Here is a 20,550-nt window from a genome sequence, read left to right as displayed (position 1 = left end):
CAGAAAAACTTCCGCCATTGACCTGCCATTGAACTCTACTCTTCCTCAAGTCTAATTCCCTTTAAGTGATAGGCTAAGTTAAAACACCTCTGTGTCCGCACTTCCTTTCTTCAACTTAGGCAGCCACCATCACTACTACCTCCAATCAGGCGGACACGCCCTGGTTCCATTTTGTTTTGGCTAGTGGGACAATTACTTAGTTTTTCCCATTTTCCCAACTGAAGAGGAGAGGAAATAGGCCATGTTCTGGTCCTTGCTCACTATTGTCATGGCTAAACCTATTATCCACCCTAGTTCCCAGTTTTTCCTTTGATATCTCAATATATTACTCGTTCTTAATCCTCCTCATCCCCACATGCTACTCTCTCTAAGGCTCCCTTTCACCTTCTTTGATGATCTCTTTTTTCCTTTTATTCCAATGCTTGATTTTACCCTCAGTCATCAGATGAGCCACCTGAACATTCCCCTTTTTCTTCTATACCAATGATTCATCACTACATCACACCAGCCATGCACAAGTACAGCAGGCCTGCTTTTTATTTATTTTTTTTTTTTATTTTTTTTAAAATTTTTTTTTCAACATTTTTTATTTATTTTTGGGACAGAGAGAGACAGAGCATGAACGGGGGAGGGGCAGAGAGAGAGGGAGACACAGAATCGGAAACAGGCTCCAGGCTCCGAGCCATCAGCCCAGAGCCCGACACGGGGCTCGAACTCCCGGACCGCGAGATCGTGACCTGGCTGAAGTCGGACGCTTAACCGACTGCGCCACCCAGGCGCCCCGCAGGCCTGCTTTTTAAATGACACTGCTCATTGCTGAGATCTCAAACGTTGTTTAACTTTCTAGACCAGTGGTTCTCAAACTCTAGCATACATCAGAATCACCTGTAAGACTTGTTAGAACAGGGATTGCTGGAGACCCACCTCCAGAGTTTTGATTGGGTAGATCCCAAGAATTTGCATTTCCAGCAAGTTCCCGGTTGATACTGTGAAAGGTGAAATGAAATGGGCTCACTTATGTCAGGTACCTTGAAAATGGAGCTGGGAGGCCATTAAGGAGATGGGCCTCCTGCACGCCCTCACTGGTGGAAGCATGAACTCTTGAACTGAGCCAGCCTCAACTATTACAAGCACTCAAACACCTGCAACTTGCTACACTAAGAGACTTTGCTTAGCAACCAATTTATACTCCCTCAAGGGTAACTTTCTGCCCTGAGCACCAATAAAAAAATTCTTTTGAACAACCTATACAAACTTTCCTTTTTTGCTTTAAAAACCCCTAACTTTGCTCCCTAGTGGGACCCTATTTGGATTACTACCCAAATCTGAACTGCAATTCTTTGATCCCCAAAAAACATTCTTAATTATTGCCTCCTGACAATTTTAGGTTGACAATATTGGCTGTTATTCAGGAACCACACTTTAAGAGCCACGACTCTAGACTCATCCTGTTTCTTTAACTTTATTCCCTTCACTCCTCTTGCCTTGTCGATATCTTTAATTTTTCTCAGCCTTCCTTTGTTGCTAGGTCCATCAGTCCTCTGCTAGGCACCTTTGACTCTGTCCTTCTACCCAGGCAGTGCTCTGGGTTACTGTTTACTATTTCAGCCCTCAGTGCCCAGACGCCCTGTGTACTATCCAATCAGCTGACCTAGAATAATACGCATAGTCAGCTTTCCCCAGTTTTACTTATGAAACCCTACTGACTTGGCCTGCTATCTAACTTCAACTGGGTATCTTAATAATATTTTGCCCACTACTAAACAATTTTTTTTCCAAATACTGTACCCGAAAAGAGAAGCCTCAGAATTTTGGCCCGTATTAGATCCAGCCCAAAGCCAAGAGGCTCACAGCATTCCACTGATCTGAGAAATTTATATTAATACTCAATCTCCACAATGACCTTGCACTTTGCATAAACCCAAGGCATTGCCATGTGTGACCCCTTGGCCTTTCTTTACTTCCCAGGAATAAAGATACAAATAAAAGCATTTCTGAAGCATCTTACCCTTTGCCTGACCTGGCAAGGAGTTATATGGCTTACATACCCAGCAGCACTAAGTAACATTGCTTTGATGTCTGGCAACGGGGAGGGGAAAGTCTGCGTCAAGCTCTAACACTCATTTTGATCCTCTTCAGCACGCTGTGTGAGATTTCAAAGAAAGCACCTATCCGGATTCACACACCCTTTCTCATTCAGTATTCATTGCACTTAATTGAAGCAACACCCAGGTTCCCAGGTCAGCATCATTGGTGCCATGCACATAAAGTGGAAGGCAGAGAGAAAATTTTCCCTAGATATCTGGGTGATGCTCAATAAAGTATAAAACACGGGATAGTGGTTACGTATCAGACCGCGTGCAGGTGTAAAACATAGCTCAGTGACAGCGATCAGACTTCATTGCCAGCAGCTATTTCACACGGTCGCAGGGAAATGATTGGAGCTTTTTAAAGTCTTCATGAAAGACCCTGCTATAAGGACCTCATTGTGTGCTGTAGAGGCCTTCCTCTCCTTGGAGAGCCGTGTGTAAATACTACCCTTCCCTCTTCCTGGACTGCCACGGCTGTTTGCCCAGAGTCTGTAACAATAGTCTCTCAGTGTTAGGCCTGGTCTCCTGGCCAGTAGAGGCTCCAGTGTTTCTTTAGATTCTAAACAGATTGACACAGGACTGGCTTCACGAAGGGTGGCACGGACTCCAGGCCGTTCCTTCTGCAAAGGGCTCTGTCATTCCTCAGATGTGAGACCCACAGCCAGTCACTTGGCAAGTTCTCTGCTCCCATATCCACATGTCAATCCACGTGAGATGGGATTAAATTAAACCTCAGAGGATCTTTGAAAGGGGGAAAATACTACAAAACAGTGAGAAGAGGGGCTCCTGGGTGGCTCAGTCAGTTAAGCATCCGACTCTTGATTTTGGCTCAGGTTCGTGCTGAGCGTGGAGACTGCGTGGGATTCTCTCTCACCCTCTGTCTCTGCCCCTCCCCTGCTCACTCACTTGCTCGCTCTCCCTCAAAATAAATAAATAAACTTAAGAAAAAGAAAAAGAGTGAGAAGAAAGAAGAGAGATGGGAAGCCTGTCTCCTTGGCCTGCTTAGAGGTTGTAGGGTATATGCCTGTGTGTGTCCCCTATTACTCTTCTTTTGCTGCTATAACAAATTAGCATAAATTTATTGGTTTAAAACAAGATAAATGCATTATCTTCCAGTTCTGCATGTCAGAAGTCCAAAACAGGTCTCACTGGGTTAAAATCAAGGCATCAGCTGGGACGTGTTCAATCTGAGTTTCTAGGGAAGAATCTGTTTCCTTGCCTCCTGCAGCTTCTAGATGCCCCCTGCATCCCTTGGCTAGTGGCCCCTGTATTCTGTCTTCAAAGCTAGCAATGGCAGGTTGGTTTCCTTCTTCACATGCATCTCTCTGATCCTCTTTTGATAGTCGTGTCTCCCTCAGACCACAGCTGGGAAGATTCTCTTATTTAAGGACCCACGTGATTAGATTGGGCCCTGCTGGATAATCCAGGCCAAGTTCCTCAGCTCAAGGTTCTTTATCACATTTGCAAAGCTTCTCTTGCCATGTAGGGTAACATATTCACAGGTTCCAGGGATTAAGATACGGGGGTCATTCTTCTGCTTACCCTTAGATATTTTTAATTGTTTTGTTGGTGGTGGTTTTGTTTGTTTAATACGAGCTGGCAAGACACTTCCCACATAACAAAGACTGGTCTCTTGAATCCTGTGCACCGGACCAGAATTTAGCCCTGGTGTCTTTGCACAAGTCACATGTCCTTTTTGAGCCAGTGAGGAATAGGCTGTAGAATGTATAAACTGTGTAGGCAACAGTGTCCATGTGATGAGTCAGCATTGTCCTAGGGAAACAACCAGAGACTGTCCTAGTGATTGCCCCATGATTAGAAATCTATGATTTTTATCTCCTGTGAGGAAGAAAACCATTGTTTGCCAAAAAGAAAGCTCAGTTGGGTTTACCCACAGGATTCTACAATTTCCTCAATTTTGCTTTTTTTTTTTTTTTTTTTTAAATGAGTTTGGTTCTTTTAAGCCCATGGCACTTAAATGGATATAGGAGTATAAAGACAGGATAACAAGATAACAAAAAAATAAAAAGTTGGTCAAGGTTAGAATTTTGCATCTGTACCCAAAAGATGTTTAACAGCCTAACCAGATTGAGAAAGAAATTTAATAGTGTTGATGCAGGTTGACTAGGACTTTCATTATAGCTTAGCACATTTAACCTTCATGATAACTCCATGTGGTAGGGTGTCAGATGATCTTTTGTTCTAAAGACGAATAATGAAACTTAGATTAAATAAAATTGTCTGAAATAATATGTTTCGTAATAAACCTGGAATTACAAAAAAAAAAAAAAAAAAAAAAAAAGATTTAAATTCATAAAAGCTTTGGCCAGTTAAACATCCATAGTTCATCTGAGTGAAAATGGAGCCAGTACTTGCCCTCACACAACACCGGTTCACTTGGCCACTGAGCAAATGTTTAATGTGTTCCTACTCTGTAGCAGGCCTCGTATGAAACATTAATGATCTGGGGACGTCTGGCTGGCTCAGTTGGTGCAGCATGCAACTTGATCTCAGGGTTGTGAGTTCAAGCCCCACATTGGGCATGGAGCTTACTTAAAAAAATAATAATAATAATGTTCTAAGGGTGAAAAACACATAGTCTCCATCTTGAACCTGTAGGCTAATGGCAGAGACATACAGAAGACAGGCCACTTCCGTATAGCATGATCAGTAGGGCAATAGGAGCAAACACAGGGCCTCTGAAGTCCCATTAGGAAAGAAAGGGGAGTTCCCTGAAAACTAACAGAAAAGCAGGGGGCTCCCGTGAAGGCCAGAGGGAGGTGATGGAAAGGGTGGGAAGACCCCCAACGCTGAGGGAACAGCAATTACGAAGTCTCAGAAGCCCCCAGTGACAGCATGTAGGTGGGACAACAGGTAATTCAGCTTTGCTGGATTAGGGTGTCTGGAGTGGGAGAGGTGAAGGCTGAAGGCAGTCAGCTGACAGCACGGGGCCTGGATCCTCCTCCCCTAGTTGAGGAGCTGGGAATACCCTGAAGGCAATGTGGAAGCCTGGAGAGGGGTAAGGGGTAGGAGGAGCAGGTTTGCCTTTCTTCCTGGAGGCTGTAACTGGGAGTTGAGGCCAAGAGCCCCTGTGTTGGAACTGATGTCACGCAGCCGTGTCCTCTTCCCATCAAGAATGATGAAGACGAGAGGCACAGGCCTATGTGGCTCAGTGCCGATGACTTCTGAATTTAGGCTACTTACAACCTAAGAAGAAAATACTAGAAATAATATCTAAGCAAACCGGGGATGTGGCCCCTCTCCCCTTGCGTGTAGCCTTTTCGGATTGGGTTCTGCCTCCGCATGGAGCTCTGGCTGATCGGGAGTGCCCAGAATGGAAAGTGCTCACTCTTGGCTTTGGGTACGTGCTATTCGCTCTGGCTGGAAGGCGTTTCCTTCCCCACTTTGGCGTATGTGTAGCTCTTACTCCTTCAAGATCACCTCAAGTGCATCCTCTCTGTAAATCACTTTATTTATTTTTATTTATTTTTAATGTTTTTATTTATTTTTGAGAGAGAGAGAGAGAGAGAAAGGGGCACAGAGAGAGGGGCACAGAATATCCGAAGCTGGCTCTGTGCTAACAGCTTGCACTCATGAACTCTGAAATCATGACCTGAGCTGAAGTCAGCCAGCTTAACAGAATGAGCCACCCAGGCGCCCCTGTCTGGAAATCAATTTAAAACTCTCAATCCAGCCTCCAAGGTAAAACTAGGACTCCGCTTCGGTCTAGTCCTCTGCACCCTTCTGTTTTGTGGTGTGGTGGCAAAGGACCAAATGCTTTCCCTGTCCCATCTTATTCAGCTTCCTCACCCTCCACACTGAAGCCTTGAGTTAGGACTCATTTGGGCATTTACCACTAGTGATCTCCAAAATGGAATGCTCATTTGAGGCAAATGAGGTCTTGAGATTGTAGCCCCAGGATATTAGTTAACAAGAGACCAGTGCAAACATATGTTAATGAAAGGGATAGGACTTTCTGGGCTCACCAGGAGCTCCAGCGGAAATGAATCTTGGCCCTTACCTTTCTCCTTCACCTTTACCTTTTGCTGAGTAGCAGAGGAGGAAAGGACAGGGATACAAAATCTGCATGTCACCAGTGAGGAGTGAGACTTGATCATCTCCATAGGGACGTGCCTGCCAGAGCAGAGCATGGGGTGAAAGGACGCTGAGCAGGTGAACGCTAAGGGGAGAAGGTCACAGAAAGGGAGGCAGAAGCAGAAAGAGATGGGAAATGATGCCCGTCTGAGGATCCCTCCGAAGGCCCCGGGGAGAAGTCCTAGCAGGTGAATCAGGCAATAAGGCCTTGTCCCAGATGAAGAATGGCTCAAGCAGTGTGTGTTCACTCTGAAGAAAAATGCGAGGAAGGAAGTATCAGGAAAATTGATAGATGAGATACTCTAAAGGTTACCAAACTTTCTTCGCTTACAGTTGGTATTCTTAATGTCAATAATTTTTTTCACCGCACCACAAGGCCAAAAGAAATATCAGATAGCTCCTGTTATTTAGTTAGATCCAAATGACTTAATAGTGGTTGTGGGATGGTATCCAACAGATGTCCCTATCGTTTCCTCAACAATTTAAACTTCAAGTTTTTTTTTTATTTTGAGAGAGAGAGAGAGACAGAAAGAGAAATAAGTGGGGGAGGGGCAGAGAGACACAGAGAGAGAATCCCAGGCAGGCTCCATGCCGAGTGCAGAGCCTGACATGGGGCTCAACCCCATGACCATGAGATCATGACCTGAGCCGAAATCAAGAGTTGGACGCTTAAACAACTAAGCCTCCCAGGCACCCCTCCCTCAGTAATTTAGAATATCCTATTGCACCCCTAAGAGTTCATCTCAGTACCCTGGGGTGCCTTGGCACACAGTTTAGGAACTGCCTTACTAATTTTAAAGCAATGGCAGCCTTCTTTCTGAGGACTTGGGTGCTACTAAGCATCAATCCCAGACAAGACAAAGACCCAGCTGCAGACCTGTAAGGGGTGGTTACCATGATTTTCACACTTGAGAGAGTAACAAAGGGGTCACCCTGAGCGACAGGGTGGAATGGGCCCTACCATGGGAATTAATATGGAGGCTGTTGTTTCCCTTTCTCTCCTCCTCTGGCAGCATGGGTTTCTGGAGGGCAGAGCCCCTGTCTTCATCTCTTACTCTTTCTCTAGGGCTGTGCTCAGTGCAAGGTGGAAACTCAAATATTTTGTTGAACAGATGAATGACTGAATGGTCTTATTTCCTTCATCCTTCCCTATTTTTTTTAGAAGATAAGAGCTGGCATGTCTTAGACAGTCCTACCTCAGGAACTTTCCCTGAAGTGTCAGCCAAAAGAAAGAAAACATAATCACTCGGGTTCAAAGCCAACAGCAAAGTCCTGATAGGAGCTTAAAATTTCATTTGTTCTCCACCCTAAGGGAAATGTAAGAGGAAAAGGTGATCTAGGAGTGTAAAACAGGAAAAAGAAAGACATTAATGTTTTATTATTTAAGATTGTGGAGCCCTTTTCTTGACGTTTTTGAAGAAAAGAATAGCTAAATTATTGGGATGGTTTGAGTACAGGCTAGCTCTGAGCTACAGAAATAAATCAATCAATCTTTTGTGCAAGATTGACAGCAATATTTCAGGTCCTCATGCTCTTCTAGAACCTTGCCACTCTCCACTGAGAGGTGAAGTCTTTTTCCCCCTCCTTTTCAACCTGAGTAGGACTTTTTGACTATCCTGATTAATCAAATGCAGTAGAAATGAAACTGTGTAAATTCCAAGACAGGTCATACAGCTTCTTGAGTCACACAAAGTTTTTGTTTCTTTGTTTATAAGTATGCTTCAGTCCCCGTGTGGAGCCCAATGCAGGGCTTGAATTCACAACCCTGAGATCAAGACCTGAGCTGAGATCAAGGGTCAGATGCTTAACGAACTGAGCCACCCAGGTGCCCCAAGGGCAATACAGGTTCTACCCGGGTCGCTCTCTCACTAATGGGATACTTGCCCTTCGTACCCAACCACCATGCTGTGAGGAAGGCAAACTAGTCACATGGAGAGATTCACATAAAGAACAACTGAGGTTCCTAGCCAACAGCCAGCCTCAACTACCAGTGTGTGAGTGAGTAACCCACCCAGATGATTCCAGCTTCCAGCCTCAAACCACTCCAGGTGATGCTGAGTGGAGTAGACGGGAGTGGAGCCATCCCCTGCCTAAAAAGCAGACTCATGAGCAAAACAACAAATGCTGTGGTGGCCGAAGCTACAAGTGTTGGCATATTTGTTATATAGCCTCAGTTACTGGAACATTAAATTCTTGAGATTGGTGGCCAACATGGCAGAGAAGTAGGGGGATCCGTATACTTCCTGCATCTCCCAAACAAAGAAGGGCTGAAGCCAAAGGAACATTAAATTCTTTTTGTACCCCTGTACATATTTGCAAAATGCATACATGGTGTAGCAAGGAAGACAGGACTTTGAACGTAGACTGCCTGGGTTCCAGTGCTAGCTCCAACACTTACCAGCTCTATGACCTTGGGCAAACTATTTAAACTTATGCCTCTGTTTCCTTATCTGTAAAAAAGGAGGAAGAATCCTACTCTATAGGATTGTCCTGACCAATAAGTAACTTAATGTATGCAAAATGTTTGAAACAGTGCCTACTGTGAAATGAGCTCTACTTTAGTATTAGATGTTCTTTATTGTGATGGTTTTATAGTTGGTAATACTGATGTCTAGGAGCCTGGTGACTTGTGCCTCCTGGTATCCACACTATGGTACCATCCCCTTGTCTTGAGTGCAGGTGGAACCTGTGATTTGCTTCTAACCAATAGAATGTGGCAACGATGAAGAAATTTTGCAGATGTAGTTAAAGTCCCTAAAGTTGACTTTAAGTTAGTCGAAGATGTAGGTCTCCTGGGTGGAGCTGACCTAATCAGGTGAGCTCTTTAAAAGAGGATCTAGGGATCAGAGACTCTTCCGCTTTCAAGGTCCGCTGACCTTGAAACAGAAGCCACCATGAGTTTAACAATTGTGAGGAAATGAATGTGGATTACCACGTGACTCTTAAGTCAAAGGATATCTTCATTTTAGATTGACAGGTATTGCCAGATTAATATCCTAAGACTTTGCACCAATTTGCACTCCTGCTACCTACTACTAAATACTTGCTAACACCCTGTAATACGAAATACTTTGCTCTTTGCCAGCCTGGCAGGTACGAAAATGTGTCTCATTTTGTTGTTTTTATTGATGTCTAAGTAATTTTGAAGAATGCCAAGCATTACAAAAGTATTTATAAGCCTTTTTATTTCTGTGAACTATGTGTTCATATCCATAGTCCATTTTTCAGGGAGTCGTTAGCCTCTTTCTTATTGATATACAAGCCCTTTGTCTGTTGTCTATTGCCTTACAAATGCCCTCTTTTCCACACACAACTTTTTACAAAAGTTTTGACTTATTTATTCATTTAAATAATCTCTACACCCAACGTAGGGCCCAAACTCACTACACCGAGATCGACAGTCGCATGCTCTTCCAAGTGAGCCAGCCAGGCACCCCTCCCACAAAGTTTTTGCCATTTGTCTTTAATTGAGTTTTATTTTTCCATGATGGAATTTCACTTTTTTGTATGGTTGAATTTTTCATTCTTGTCTTTTTGGCTTCTGAGTCTTGTTTTATGCTTATAAAATTCTTCCCCAGGGCAGAGCCTGCTTGGGATTCTCTCTCTCCCTCTCTCTCTGCCCCTCCCCCATTCATTCTCTCTCTCTCTCTCTCTCTTTCTCTCTCTCTCTCTCTCTCTCTCTCTCACACAAATAAATAAATAAACATTAAAAAAAAAATAAAGACCTCCCCTGTTCCAAAACTTAAAAAAAATCATCCATATTTCCTTTGTACACTTCTATATTTTAATTCTTTACATTAGATATTTAATATGTCTGAAATTTAAATCTTCAACTTTATCTTTTTTCACATGGTTAGCCAGTTGTTTCAAAACCATTGAATAAACCACAGTTTTCCCTGATGTAAAATGCTAACTTCATTATATATATTAAATTTTCCCAAGCATTGTATCTCCTGGATTTATGCATTGGTGTCTAGAATCTACTATTTTAGTTACAGTAGATTTATAATATATTTTAACATCCAAAAAGGCTAGTTGTCCACCATTGCTTTTCTTTTTAAGATTTTTCTGGGTGCAGTCTGTTTTTATTAGATTGTGATACTATTCTGCTCTATAATTCCCAATTTATTGACTAATTTAGTCAAGTCACCTAACTTTTGTGCCTCAGCGTACTCAGTATAAAACTGATAATGACGATATTGGGATGAATTTGGATTGTTTCTATATCTGGAAGGCATGAACGCTAAAAAAGAAAACAGTTATACATTTAAGTCTGGAGAGGAAACTAAAATGTTAACCAGGAATAAGAAATTCAGTGCTAGGGAAATTCCCTACTTTGGCTCTAGGTTCAAACTCTGTTCCCACTGATTAGTCCTGCATTTTTTCTTCCCTGTTTGCTTTAGCATATCTGATGCCCAACCCCATCACACATTTAATTAACTACAGAGTATATATAAATCATGAAACCACAGCCTGGCCTGGTTTTGCTAAAAGCCATCTCGGCTGGAAAATGTACTATCTTATTTTGAAAGAATACAGATTTCTGAAGTATCACACACACATGCACACACACACACACACACACACACACACACACACTGCTCTTGGTCCTAATTTCAATCCTATAAATCCCCTGGTGATATATATTTTTATAATTAATCATCCTCCATGCTCTAAGGAAAACTCTATAATTTTTTTGTTTGCTATATGATATAGAAAATAATTCCTTCTATGAAATGAACATTTAAATATTATTACCAGGGCTCCTGGTTGGCTCAGTTGGTTGGGCATCTGACTTGATTTCAATCAGGTCATGATCCCATGGTCATGGGATTGAGCCCCACATTGGGCTCCCTGATGAGTGTGGAGCGTGCTTAAGGTTGTCTCTCTCTCCCTCTGCCCCTCCCCCCTGCTCGTGTTCTCTCTCTCTCTGAAATAAAAAATAAAATTAAGAAATAAAATAGAACTCTTCTTCATCCTCCTAATCCAAACGGGTCATTTTACCTAGAGCATGGATGGTATAAAGTATTTTTATGAATGTCTGAGTTTATACTTAATTCTCTTTAAGGTGAAAACGATTTGCTTTTTCCTGGTAAAATAAACAACTTTTAAAAAAATGTTTAGTTATTTATTTTAAGAGAGAGAGAGAGAAAGAGAGAGAGAGAGTATGCTCAAGCCGGGGAGGGGCAGAGAGAGAGAGAGACGGAGAGAGATCATCCCAAGCAGGCTCTGTGACAGAGCCCAACTTGGGGCTTGATCCCACCAAGTGGGAGATCATGACCTGAGCCAAAATCAAGAGTTGGATACTTAGACCGAGAAAGCCACCCAGCCGCCCACCCCTCTGCAAAAAAACGTTGTAAAGTTTGCCTCCTGGTATTCTTAGCCAGGGACACTTCACGGTGGGAAACACAAAACCAAACGTACTTTTAGGCTGTCTTCAAACTGAGTCCATGGCTCTACCCTCCAACTATTCCCTAGGTCCTTGGGGCACACATTTCCCAGTCTCCTCCTCATTTGGTTTTGTAGAAGCTCCAAGCCCAGATAAAAACATTTGAATAATCAAAGTTGTTCTCACCTCAGTCTTTCAAGGCTCCTTCCCAGTTAATTCTGGGTAGAATGATGCCCGGTGAACATCCTGTCACACACAGACACACATACCCCATAACTAGCTCGCACCGTGTTCCCCACAGGCAAAAATTCCACCATTCAGTTTGCCCTCCCCCCAATCAAACTGACCTGCCCGGCATTGCTCTCGTGCTCATAACAACACGGCACAGGGATTTCCAGTGGTTTATGGGCTCCTGCGGGTCTGTGTCATGTTTGCCTTTAAACACCAGGCTGACATAACGCCTTGTCCCAGGGCTGTCGTTCTAATGGTGGTAATCTCATGAGTCCCATGTGTAACACCAGTTCTCTTCCAGGAGCCGCTACCCAACCCATCACCTCATTGCAGCGGCCCCAGGAAGAAGTGGGAAGGAGAGGGAAAATGCTAACAACCTGAGACCACTCAAGGAAGAGCCCCTGTGTTTTCCAAGTGTTTGGATTCTGTCCCCATGCCTTCTTCCTGGAAGGCTCCTGGTGACATTCCCTAGCAGAACAGCACACAGTGAAAGGGAAGCTGTCCCATCAAATAGAGAAGCAAATAAGGGTACAAGAGTAAGAACACAGGCTCTTTCTAACCCCAGGCCCATCAAAATTGAGCTTAGCCTTCCTGTTGGATTAAAAATCCCTCTGGGTTCTCCAACAGTCACCCTTCATTTCATCTGAACAGAGGCTTTATTCTACTGCAGAGAAGCAGGTCACCTCCGCAGCTCCTTTGTGCTCCATAATCAAGACAGGGTCCCCTTGCTTGTTGGAACCACTACTCTGCGTGACTGGGTCTTCGTTCGGGCCCCAGTCTTTGTCTACACCCAGGTACTCCAAAGCTCCAGTTTCCTAGTTTATTATCACTCTGGTCCTTTTTAATTTGCTTCTCTTTAAAAATTTTTTTAATTTATTTTTTAAATTGGAGTATAATTAACCTACAGTATTATATTAGTTTCAGGTGTACAGAATAGTGATTCAACAATTCTATACATTACTCAACACTCATCTTGCTAAGTGCCCTCTTAATGCCCTTCCCCTATTTCACCCATCCCCCCACTCACCTCCCTTCTGGCAACTATCAGTTTGTCCTCTATATTTAAGAGTTTGGGGGTTTTTTGCTTGTCTCTTTTTTTCTTTGTTTTGTTTCTTAAATTCCACATATGAGTGAAATCTCTGTCTTTCTCTGAACTGACTTATTTCACTTAGCATTATTCCCTCTAGCTCCACACATGTTGTTACAAATAGCAAGATTTTGTTCTCTCTTATGCCTGGTTTTTTTTTTTTTTTTTTCATGTTTTATTTGTTTTTGAGAGAGAGAGAGAGTGCGAGTACTATAGGGGAAGAGAGAGAGGGAGACAGAGGATGTGAAGCAGGCTCTGCGCTGACGGCAGTGAGCCTGACGCAGGGCTGGAACTCACGAACCTCGAGATCGTGACCTGAGCCGAAGTCCACGCTCAACTGACCGAGCCACCCCGGCGCCCCTGTAGCTGTTCTTGATAGTGAAATTGGAGTTTGGTTAAGTACCATGACTTGACAGAGGGGGGACAATTCTGGTCTCGAGCTCTTGACCTTACAAAGTAACTTCCCAATGCAAATATAATGTAAGCTACATATGTAACTTAAAATTTTCTGAGTAGTCATATGAAAAAAGTAAAAAGAAACAAGAGATTTTAATGGTAATAATGTCATTCAACTCAAATATCTAAATATTTTTCATTTCAGCATGTAATCAATATGAAAATTATTAGGAGATATTTTATATTTTTTGTACTAAGTCTTTGAAATCTGGTGTGTATTTATGCTCATAGTGCCTCTGAATTTGGGTGAGCACATTTCATACGGTCAAGGGCTACATACGGACAAGAAGTTACTGCATGAGACAGAGCAATTATAAAGAAAGCATGGCAAAATTTTGGAGAGCGTCCAGCCTGACTTGTATTTGCAGAAAAGTTAAGTACATATTCTGAGGTTATACAACCAGTTAGTAAAAGAGGCAGGATTAGAATCCAATTATTCTTACCCTACCGTATGCTCTTATTTTCAAAGCTGATTAGCAACAAAGCCAGACTAGAACTCGCACCTCCTCCTTCCTGCTTACATCTGCTCTGGGCCTCTCTTTTCTACCAGGCATAGCCTAGAGGCAAGAGGCCTTTCTACCTGTCTTTTCTCCTAAATAAACTAACAGCTTCACTGAAAACAATTTGGCCGCAAACCAAGGCCAGAGGGGGGGTCGAATTTTTCCATATCCTTCCACCAGATAATACTGTTTTTTTATGACTTGTCACCCTTGTCCCCAGAAACTGTTAGTTTCACCAAGCTACTTAAAAACGGATTCCTTTACGCAACAGTTCTCAATGGAGGTGTCCATCAGAATCACCTATGGAGCTTCAAAAGAATTCAAATCACTAGTCCCCTGCTCCAAATCCTGAATTCTAGGTGTGTGGACGGATTCGAGTAGACAGCTATTTTTTAATGGTTCCCAGATGATTCTGATGCACACCCCCAACTCGCAATGACCTCGCCAACTGCCAGATCACCGCTGACATTGCTAGACCCCCAGGTGGCTGTACACAGTTCTGGTCGTAAGAAAGAGCCTGGTCTCAAGGAAAGAAATATGAGAAATAGGTACCCCAGCACCTCCCAGGGCGGGGCTGCCCGGCTTACTTTTCCTCCACACTCTCTGCACCCAAGGACACCTTCAGCCTCATTTCCTGATCCTACAGCCTCACCTGTGGTACAGCCCGGGGCTGGTGGGGCAGGCAGGAATGCAGCAGACAGGACTCGCTCTGGTGGCCTTGGCTGCCTGTGTGGCTTTTCCCTCCTCAGAAGGTGAGTGGGGGTGTTGGCTATGCAAGCCTCCCGTGGAAAGAGGGGGTGCTGCCTCCCCAAGATGGAGCAGGAAGGAGTGAAGTCCTGGCGGCAATTTGGGGCAGGAAGTTCGATCTCTTCAGGTAGGAATTTCCAGTTATCTACGAGAGACTGGCATAGATTTACATTGCTGATCTTCAAGAAGGATGGAACCTCATTTGAACAGATATTAGTAATTTGTCTCATGGAGGATGAGATCTTTCCACACAACAACTTTGAGCTGTGTTTCCTTTGCTGATGACAGTCTCTTAGAAAATCCCCAGGTAGAGGTTGGAGGAAAATCCCTATTATTCATCCGTCTCCTCCTTCCCCCAACCTGCTACACTGGAGACAAATGTGCATGTTCCTGCAGGAAAGGCAGGCGTCACCTTCTGGGTTAGGGGTTTGGGAAGCAACAAAGTCAGCCCTGTGGATACTGAAAAGCAAAACTGCAATCTGACCTTTAAGAAGGGATGCAGGATAAAGGAGACTGAACCATACAAATTATATCAAAGAGAACTCAAATTGTGAATTGCTAGCATATATATGGAGATAGTAACTGCATTTGAACCGGAGGCAATCTTTTCTACAGTACTTAGGAAAACCTAAACAGAAGTACTAAATACTTGACTGACTTGACTCTTTCCCACTGTCGTCTTTTCTGAAACTTGACCTTGAATAGATTCTCTAAATCCAGAAGAGAGGTGAAATATAAGTCGTGTCTGATCTGCTTTTGAAAGCATTTGCCAACCCTTAAAAACGGACAGATTTCGTATATACATTCTCACATATACACCCCACTTGTATTTTATTTAAAAAAAAAAAATTTTTTTTTTCAACGTTTACTTATTTTTAGGACAGAGAGAGACAGAGCATGAACGGGGGAGGGGTAGAGAGAGAGGGAAACACAGAATCGGAAACAGGCTCCAGGCTCTGAGCCGTCAGCCCAGAGCCCGACGCGGGGCTCGAACTCACGGACCGCACGGACCGCGAGATCGTGACCTGGCTGAAGTCGGACGCTCAACCGACTGCGCCACGCAGGCACCCCTACACCCCACTTGTATTTTAAAGCTTCTCTTGAAAAGTCACATCTGGCAACAACGGTCCCATGTCCTCTGGCAGGAATTGGCTAGAGCGCAGTAGCCCCTGTCCTTCTCTGAAGTTGGCTATCGTCCTATTAACTGCCTGGTTCCTGTAGGCATTTGTTTAGGGGACCCGATATAGTGCCCCAATGTACTGGGCTTATATTACCGAGCATGGAAAGATCTAGATAATCTCTTCTTCATTTCTATCTGGATAATCTCTTCTTCATTTCTATCAATCTATCTATCTTATCAAGACAAAGACACAAGTGTATCATTTTCTATGTTTCTGTAAAAATTTTTCAGAAGAACTCACCATTGAAATTTTAGGATTCACTTTCACTGTTTCTCAAAGGCTTACCTGCTCAGGCTTTATTTCTAGTTTTGGCAATGCACTTTTTTTTTTTTTTTCACATAAAGCTTTGAAATAAAAGTGTATGTATCTCCCTTCAGCTTCCTGACGTGTTTCCAGCTGCCCCTCAGCAATCACAGCAGCTGTCCTGTGGGAGAGGAGGGAGAGACAGGCAGGCAGAGGGGCAGGGGTGATGAGGGATGCCCCTGCCAGACCCAAGGCCAGACTTCCCATGGGACCGAGTCCTGGCAGAGAAGGTGGGACAGCAAAACACAGAGGTGTTTGAAAAAGGTCCAGTTGGTGATGAAAGAAAGAAAGAGAACTGAGGAGACCCCGCAGTGGCCTTTTGGGTGATTCCCAGGGCTTTTCCTAAGGCAGTTCAGGCCACAGGAAAATCACACGATCTGGGAAGCGCCCAACCCTCTGCCGTCTAAAAATAAGTGATGTTGGGTTAAAATACGAGAGGGTAGGCCTGAGAGCAGTTGTGGAACCTAGAGGGGTAACCCACTGCTTTCCATAAAAGCCTTCCATGGAGTATCTGTGTGTCCCACGTGCCCTGTGGGAGGCTCTAAGGGACTCAGACCTGGGGGAGGAGCAGGAGAGGAGGGAGGCAGGGAGGTGGGGAATACTGGGAAGTGCAGGGAAGGAGGTTTAAGTGGCTTTGACAATTGTCACAGGCTCCGGGAGGGGATCGGGAAGTGGTCTGTGCCAGTTGGTAACTTTGAGAAATACATTTTGTTCTTCCAGGCACCAATGGTTCCATTGCCTTAATGGTGCCTTAAATGGCCATTTTAATGTTATGGCTCAGTAATTGGCATTCTCAAAGCATTTTGCATGAATCAGGAAGCAGTTGACTTACCTGTAATTAAAAGCCTTGGATTCTACCCAAAGGTAGGAGGGTATATACACCTGCTGACGTGGCTGCTGGCTCCCAGAACTCAAAACCGAGTCCATAAAAATGTCTATCATCCACTCCGGTGGCCCTAAGCCAGATTATTTAAAGCCACAATCTAGGGCTTTGTGGGCTGGCTGTTGTTACTATAGATATTTTCAGACTAAGGCTCCACTTGTCTCTGGCAGATGCAGGGTGAGGCATTTTGCCTCACAGTCCCAAACCGACTTGGTTCTGACAACCCGTTTTCTCACAGCAGGATGGTTCCTCGTCACACAGGCACTTGCTGGGGACTTGTCGTCTGCATCCTAAAAAGACATTTTGTTTTCTGTTTGTTTTAATTATAGGGCACTCCCTAGGGAGGATTACCAAGAATGTACATTTGTGCTTGAGGGGCGCCTGGGTGGCTCAGTGAGTTAAGCGTCCTACTTCAGCCCAGGTCATGATCTCACGGCTCGTGGGTTTGAGCCCCACGTCGGGCTCCGTGCTGACGGCTCAGAGCCTGGAGCTGCTTCGGATTCTGTGTCTTCCTCTCTCTCTGTGCCTTCCCGCTCTCTCTCTCTCTCTCTCAAAAATAAATAAGCATTAAAAAACAAAGAATATGCATTTGGGCTTGAAAGTTGTTCTGCACAGTCAGGACCCTCCACTTCCCCAGGAGTGGTCCCTGAGGGGCCTGACATGGGGGCCACCAACCTGTTCTTCGATTTCTCTCCAGGTATACCCTTCTGTTAAAACAACACACCCTGCTTTCCTTAAATTCAATACCATTGTTAGACTAAGCGTCTAGATTTTGGTTAAGGAACCCAGTCATAGTATTTATACTGTAGTTCGGGGTTTTTTTTAAATATCCTTTTTCTGTGTCTGGAGAAACAGAATAATATAAGAGCAGCCTTCTCAAATCTGAGTCATACATGGGCCCCTTTACAGGAAAACATTCTTTTTACTCTCAGTGGTAACCTTTAATTATTTTACTATGTTACTTGGTATATAAACATGAAACCAGTTATAAACCCCCTGTGTGTATATCTTTTCTGCAATTTTAAAACCAAAATAAAATTTAAATTTAAATAAAAACACAACTGCAAAGCCAAGAAGAGTTCAATCGAACAATATTAATTTAAAGTAATGGTTAATATTTGGCCAAAACTACCATCACCATTCCAAACACAAATATAGCACTGATCCTTAAGATGCAGATTTTGAGTTTTATGTGCATTTGCTAGCATGTTCAGAACGAGAAGTGTTTTCTCCCCACCACTTTTTTGTTTGAGCCAGGATGATATAACTGAGCCCTCCCTTAGCATGAATGCATTAGAAAATTCCACTCTGACTGGCCTAGGACAATTAAGGCAGGATGTGACCTGATAATAGCACTAGGCATAAACATAAGCAAAATTCAAATGTCCTGAAAGTGCTCTTTTAAGATAGTCTTCCAGAAGATCCAGAACATGTCTATTTAAATATTATGATCGAGACGACATATTAAAATTTAGGAATTGTCTGGAGAGCTCATAAACCCTGAGAACACGCTCATGAGCCCCCTGCTATGAAACCTTGTTTGAGAAATGCTGGCAAGCCTGGGAAGAGTCTCTTTGGATTCCAAAAGGTCAAGTCAGAATTCTAACTACATGAACTTGAGAAATTGTCTAACATTCTGAACCCCAGTTTTCTTAACAGTAAAACAGGAATAACAATGCCTCTCTTACCTAGTTATTCTCAGGATTATATGAGATAACAAGGAAAGTGTTGGGCATAGAATAGAAGAGGTGCTCAATAATTGTTAGTTTCCTTTCCTTTCCTTTCCTTTGGCCAGGTTCTATCACTAACTTTTTTTTGAAGTTTATACATTTATTTTGAGAGAGAGAGAGACAGAGCACAAGTGGTGAAGGGGCAGAGAGAGAGAATCCCAAGCAAGCTTCGCACCATCAGCGCAGAGCCCAATGAGGGGGCTTGAACCCACGAACTGTGAGATCATGACCTGAGCCAAAACCAAGAGTCAGATGCTTAACCGACCCAGCCACCCAGGCATTGCTATCACTTTTTAAATTAAAATTATGAGGGGCACCTGGTTGGCTTAGTCAGTTAAGCGTCCAACTTCAGCTCAGGTCATGATCTTGCATTTTGTGGGTTCCAGCCCCATGTTGGGCTCTGTGCTGATAGCTCAGAGCCTGGAGCCTGCTTGGATTCTGTGTCTCACAGGCCCTCTCCACCCCTCCCCACCCCCACCTGCTTGCACTCTGTCTCTCTGTCTCTCTCTCTCTCAAAAATAAACATTAAAAAGTTTCTAAAATTAATTAATCAATTAAAATTATGGAAAGTCACAAAAATCAAATAATTGAATTCCTAAAATTATAAAATAACAAATACTCGGGGTACCTGGGTGGCTCAGTCAGTTAAGCCTCTGACTTTGGCTCAGGTCATGATCTCACAGTGAGTTTGAGCCCCGCATTGCACTCTGTACTGAGCGTGGAGCCTGGAGACCGCTTCCTGTTCTGTGTCTCCCTCTCTCTGCCCCTCCCCTGCTCATGCTCTGTCTCTGTCTCTGTTTCTCTCTCAAAAATAAATAAACACTAAATTTTTTTAAAAATGTAACAAACACTCAGTGTAAATTTTTAAAATATAGAATAAAATATATTAAGTTCCCTTTTCTCTATTCCTTTCATCCCTCTTCCCCATCCAGAGGTAATAAATAACCCCTCTGGGTTCTGTGTATCCTTCCAGAACTTTCTCTATGCATTTACAAATATGAACTCACACACATTCACACAGATTTTTAAAAACATAAAAAGGACAACAATCTACACATTACCTAATTTTTCTTTCACTTAATCATAGATAACAGTATAGCTGTTTCACACACAGAGGCATTTGTTAAAAGTTTGGATCATTCATCTTAGAGACAACATACAAACTTCCAGGAATAATTTAGAACATTGAAGTCTCATTTATTCATTCATTATCAGTCAGAGTCCAATTAAGAGACAAAAACAAGACATGAATTTGAACAGGGAAAGTTTAATATAACAAATTATTAGCTATAACAAGAGATAGGCTAGAAGGAGGCACACAGAACCCTGAAGAATACAGGGCTTTTGAGGGAAGAGATCTCATTACCCCTTCCCTGCCCAGCTGAGATTCAGACCTTGTTAGAGAGGGCACAGCCATGGCTCACCGAGTGGCAGGAAAATCAATGGTCTGCCTTCCAGTTTGCAGGAGCAAGTTCTTCACAGGGAGGTGTCTCACTGGAGACACTCTGCCCCAAACTGCCCCGAGTTGGGGGTGCTGTTGGCTGTCATGTGCTCCCAGAGCCTGGTGCTGCAGAAATGATAGGGGCGCACCCTGGAACCTGGAAGGAAACCCCTCTTGCTGCAATGCCTTTCCAGTGTCCTCCACTGACAAAGGTTTAACATCGTGCCTGCCCGTGAAGGAAAAATATTTAAAGGGCCCATCTTAATTCCCTAGAACTGGCCATTAAGGGTGAATTTGAAGCTGAGGGGCAGTAAATGGACAGTGGGCGCATTCCACAAACTTAATATTGACACCTGGATGCCTACTGTGGGGCAGGTGATGTGATTTTGTTTCTAACTATTGAGTGTTTACTATTTG

General features: G+C 43.5%; 1 protein-coding gene across 1 annotated transcript in view; it reads left to right on the top strand.

Annotated features, from left to right (window-relative positions):
• The first annotated feature begins 14,451 nt into the window (after positions 1-14,451).
• Positions 14,452-20,550, top strand: part of CCL28 (C-C motif chemokine ligand 28) — a 28,931-nt gene continuing 22,832 nt past the window's right edge. Inside the window, exon 1 of the mRNA XM_086678440.1 lies at positions 14,452-14,600. Within this exon, the coding sequence (XP_086534566.1) occupies positions 14,537-14,600 (64 nt within the window). The 5' untranslated portion in view covers positions 14,452-14,536. The remainder of the gene's footprint in view (positions 14,601-20,550) is intronic.

The sequence above is a fragment of the Puma concolor genome, chromosome A1 (genome assembly GCF_028749965.1).
Source record: "Puma concolor isolate L17-30 chromosome A1, mPumCon1.1.hap2, whole genome shotgun sequence".
NCBI lineage: Eukaryota > Metazoa > Chordata > Mammalia > Carnivora > Felidae > Puma > Puma concolor.
The sequence above is the reverse complement of the archived record's forward strand: the minus strand, read 5'-3'. Positions and strand labels throughout refer to the sequence as shown.